Source organism: Carassius auratus, unplaced genomic scaffold, assembly GCF_003368295.1.
Source record: "Carassius auratus strain Wakin unplaced genomic scaffold, ASM336829v1 scaf_tig00217213, whole genome shotgun sequence".
NCBI classification, from domain to species: Eukaryota; Metazoa; Chordata; class Actinopteri; order Cypriniformes; family Cyprinidae; genus Carassius; species Carassius auratus.
The window spans coordinates 7,860-12,170 of record NW_020528946.1 but is presented as its reverse complement, the minus strand read 5'-3'; the positions used below and the strand labels follow the sequence as shown (position 1 = coordinate 12,170).

Sequence of the window (4,311 nt, the reverse complement as noted above, 5' to 3'; positions counted from 1 at the left end):
CTTATTTACATTACATGATCTGTATACATTAATATTTATTTAAAATAATTTATAATAACTGTTAAACTAAAATTGCTTGTGTGTAAGAGATAAATAATAATATTAATCACAATAATTATATAAATCATAAAATGACTCAGTCATTATCATTAAAGCCAGACTTCTATTTTATTTTTATTTTTTTAAGCATAAGTGACCTTTAATTTGGAGCAAGATAAACTGGAGTTACTTCTGATTGGTTCACCTTCATTCTGAGATCTTGAATCCAGAACATAACCTGCCCCGGAGCAGGTTAGCCGTGCAGCGTAAGATACCATGGCAACGAACACCGATTAAAGCTGAGCTACTTTCATAGTACCTAAAACCCAGGGTTGGTGGAAACTAAGCTGAAACATAGCTGGCTAGCCACCTAATCCAGCTTCATGGTACAGGCCCCAGCATCCACACTTCAGGCTTTCTTGTTATGCATTTTATTATGGGTATTCCGTCCATTCTGATAACATTACAAATATGCAGTTATTTTTCAAATAATATATTATCTTAAATCAAGCCAAAATGTCCCATATAGACCGCTGTCATCTTGTACAATTGATCTTAAGCTTTTATTATATTGCAGTTGAAAACAGTTAAAAGGATTAATCCACTTGAGACATTATATACACAAAATCATTTAGGTATGTTTCATCTTCTGTTGTTTAATGAATTTTTATTGCATTTAAGTGTTGTGAGTTACAATGATGGTGTTTTGTGTTTGCATGAATGACTGTGTGCCATCTGTATACTTTAAATTGTGGAAAAGCTACTTGTGATGAACTTTTAATCTTTTCACATGGTTTTATCTTTTACCACCTGAATTATTATGGTGGTTGTTGTAAAAGGTACAAACAAGATTATTAGTAGCAGTAAGTGGTATTGAATTTATTGATTTATACTATGTGTTTAATAAATTTAAAATTACACATTAATAAATGTGGTGTTTTGCATACAGATTTATTGCATGCTTACTGTAAACTTCTGATTACAGTAGTATTATGTCCCCAGGTTCAAGGTTCAAAATGTTTACTGATTGCTCTAAAGAAATTGCATCAAGATTTAATGATTGTTTTGTTTCAAATAATTCTAATTGAGTACAATTTATCAACATTTCATTTGTTTGGTTTTCTTTAAAAGGTTAATCTCTTCAGTAGTCTGATCTTCAGACTAGAATTTAAACAAGAGTTTAATGTGTTTTTTATTTTTTTATTTTATGGGGGGGGGGACAGCAAATGTATAGATGCAGTTACAGGAAAGACTATAACTATATGCAAAAATATTAACAAAAGAGTCAACTGTAAAAAAATTCTTTTTTCAGCCACTTTAATAAAACACATGAATCTAGTACTAGTAGTAGTAGTAGTAGTAATAATGATAATGATAATAATAATAATAATAGAAATCTAGTAATCTTATAAAATAAAAGGTTAAAATTAACTGGAGATTAAAAAAATGGAAGAAAATTTTTTGAAAAACAAACATAAAATGTCTGTAGTTGATATGTTGAACAATACAGGAATAATACAGTCTGTAAACTTCTAACCACAACCAAATTCGAAGTGGATAAAGCAGATTATCTGTACATACTGTATCTGTATCTTCAAGCAGATAATTAAACGAATAAAAGTGTACATACATATTTTTTTAAATCAAAAAGATTAATAAAAACATGAATTGTTGGGATTTAACATAATATAATGTTACTCTTCTGATTTGTGTATTTTGTAATGCCCCGTTTATACATTTTATGAGATGCTGGCATCATATACTCATGTATACTATAGTATGCTGCAAGATGACTTATTCATTCCTTCACGAAATGCTGCTATTTTATTTCTTTTTGTCCGTTTCTTCTGCGCTAAAGCTTTTTCTGACTTCTGACTTTTGACTTCTGACTTCAGGTCAGCATCCTTTTCCTTTTTGGATCTCCTAGCTCTGTTGAGTTCATCTGACTTTGTAAACATGTGGTGGCTGTAGTAGCTGTTATGATTCTGCTTTATCATGGCTTCAATCTTCCTCATGAGCTCATCAACTTGGGTACGGTCAGACGTATCTCTATTGTTGAATATATGGTATTTCCCTTTGCATGAATCTATCACTAATCTTAGCTCTGGTGCTTCCTTGATGTAATCTTCAACTGTCCTGTCTTCAAGATCATCTGCCCTGGTGAACAAAACCATCATGTGTCTGAGCACTTCTCGGCCAAAGGTTGTGTGAATCAATCCAACGATGTTTCTGTCTTCTTTAGTGAAGCGCCCAATGGCAATTACAAGAAGAAAGACATGCGGACCTGGAGCTGCAAGTCTGATGCCATTCGCAATCTCATTCAAGACTTCTTCACTGGACAGACTTGTGTCATATAGACCAGGAGTGTCCACAACACAAATCTGCTTTCTGTTTATCATCCGAGATTCAAATGAACTCTGTTTAGTGACTAATGCAGCTCTTGCTTCTGACACAAATATCCTTTCTCCAAGAATGGTATTTCCTGAAGCACTCTTTCCAACTCCCGTTTTGCCGACCAAAACTATGCATATGTCCTGACCTGTTGACATTTTAAGAAGTATTTGTTATTAAACATTTGCTAATTTAAATGAATATTAATTAGAACTAGATAAAAAAGTTTGTCAAGACAAACTTTAAGTTGGCTTGAGAAAGCCTGACCAGAAAGTTTGAAAAGTTTAGAAAGTTTGAAAATGTGAAAAGTTTAACAAGTTTAAAAAGATTTAAAAGTTTAAGAAGTTTAAAAAGACAGTGATTAACCTATTGTTAGCAATACAAGCAAGTGACTACCATGTTATTAACATGATTAGCAAAGTTGCTAGCATGTCGCTAGCATAATTAGCAAGTGACTAGCCATGTCGCTAGCATAATTAGAAAGTTACTAGCATGTCTCTAGCATGTTTCTAGCATGATTAGCATGCAACTAGCATGTTGCTAGCATGATTAGCATAATGCTATCTATCTATCTATCTATCTATCTATCTATCTATCTATCTATCTATCTATCTATCTATCTATCTATATATCTATCTATATGACTATTTCTATCTATCTATCTATCTATCTGACTGTTTCTATCTATCTATCTATCTATCTATCTATCTGACTGTTTCTATCTATCTATCTATCTATCTATCTATCTATCTATCTATCTATCTATCTATCTATCTATCCTAACAACATGTTAATCATGCTAAAATCATGCTAGCAACATGCTAGTCACATGCTTGTCATGCTAGAAACATGCTAGCAACATGCTAATAATGCTAGAAACATGCTAGCAACATGCTAGTTGGATGCTAATCATGCTAGAAACATGTTAGCAGCATGCTAATCATACTAAACTCATGAAAGCAACATGCTAGTCGCATGCTATTCATGTTAGAAACAATGCTAACAACATGCTAATCATGCTAAAATCATGCTAGAAACATGTTAATCGCATGTTAATCATGCTAGAAACATGTTAACAACATGCGAATCATACTAGAAACATGCTAAAGTCATGCTAGCAACATGCTAATCACATGTTAATCATGATAGAAAAATGCTAGCAACATGTTAATCATGGTAAAATCATGCTAGCAACATGCTAGTTGCATGGTAGTAATGCTAGAAACATGCTAACAACACGCTAGCATGGCACCAAGAGCCATTACAAACAAAAGGTTATGGTCTCATTAGATTTACAACTAGAGAGCAGGAACCTCTTGCTACACACTTTGGTTGAGAGAATCATTTGTCTGTCATCATATTTAACTTAAATGTTAAATACAATGTACTTCACCTTAGTATTTCATGTGATGCTATGTCAGAACATAGGATCAGCATATCTTAACCCAATTCTTAAATTTGTAATTCCACAGTATAGTCACAAATGGTGGATTGATAAAAACAACTTACTCATTGTAGTGCCTTTAATGATTCTGCTGGTTAAGTTGCTCCTTCAATGATTTCAGAAGATCAGATGGCAGTGGATTTGTTAAAGCAATGAATATGATTTCTGTTTTTAATAATTAGCTTAGCCCAACCTCTTTTGCACATGAGTTTTATGATTGGATAGGCTTTTACTAGTACTGCTCAGAAAGGAGAGCTTACAAGAAGAAATCATCTAGTTAATATGGATTTTTGACATCGCAATGCATGTTATAAATCTAATATTTTATGCAATATTCAAAATATTTTTTATTATAGTATTTTGAATACCATGACTGTCAGCAATAGCCAATCACATACATATTTGCTGATTTCTTGTATGCAACAGTCAATCACTGC

General features: G+C 32.6%; 1 protein-coding gene across 1 annotated transcript; it reads right to left on the bottom strand.

Moving 5' to 3' along the window:
* Nucleotides 1-1,539: 1,539 nt before the first annotated feature.
* LOC113100268 (GTPase IMAP family member 7-like) lies at nt 1,540-4,024 on the bottom strand. The gene is made up of 2 exons (XM_026265047.1): nt 3,940-4,024; nt 1,540-2,578 (listed from the first exon to the last, which is right to left on the bottom strand). The coding sequence occupies exons 1-2, from the start codon at nt 3,941-3,943 to the stop codon at nt 1,812-1,814; spliced, it is 771 nt and encodes a 256-aa protein (XP_026120832.1). The 5' UTR covers nt 3,944-4,024; the 3' UTR covers nt 1,540-1,811.
* Between the last annotated feature and the right edge of the window lie 287 nt (nt 4,025-4,311).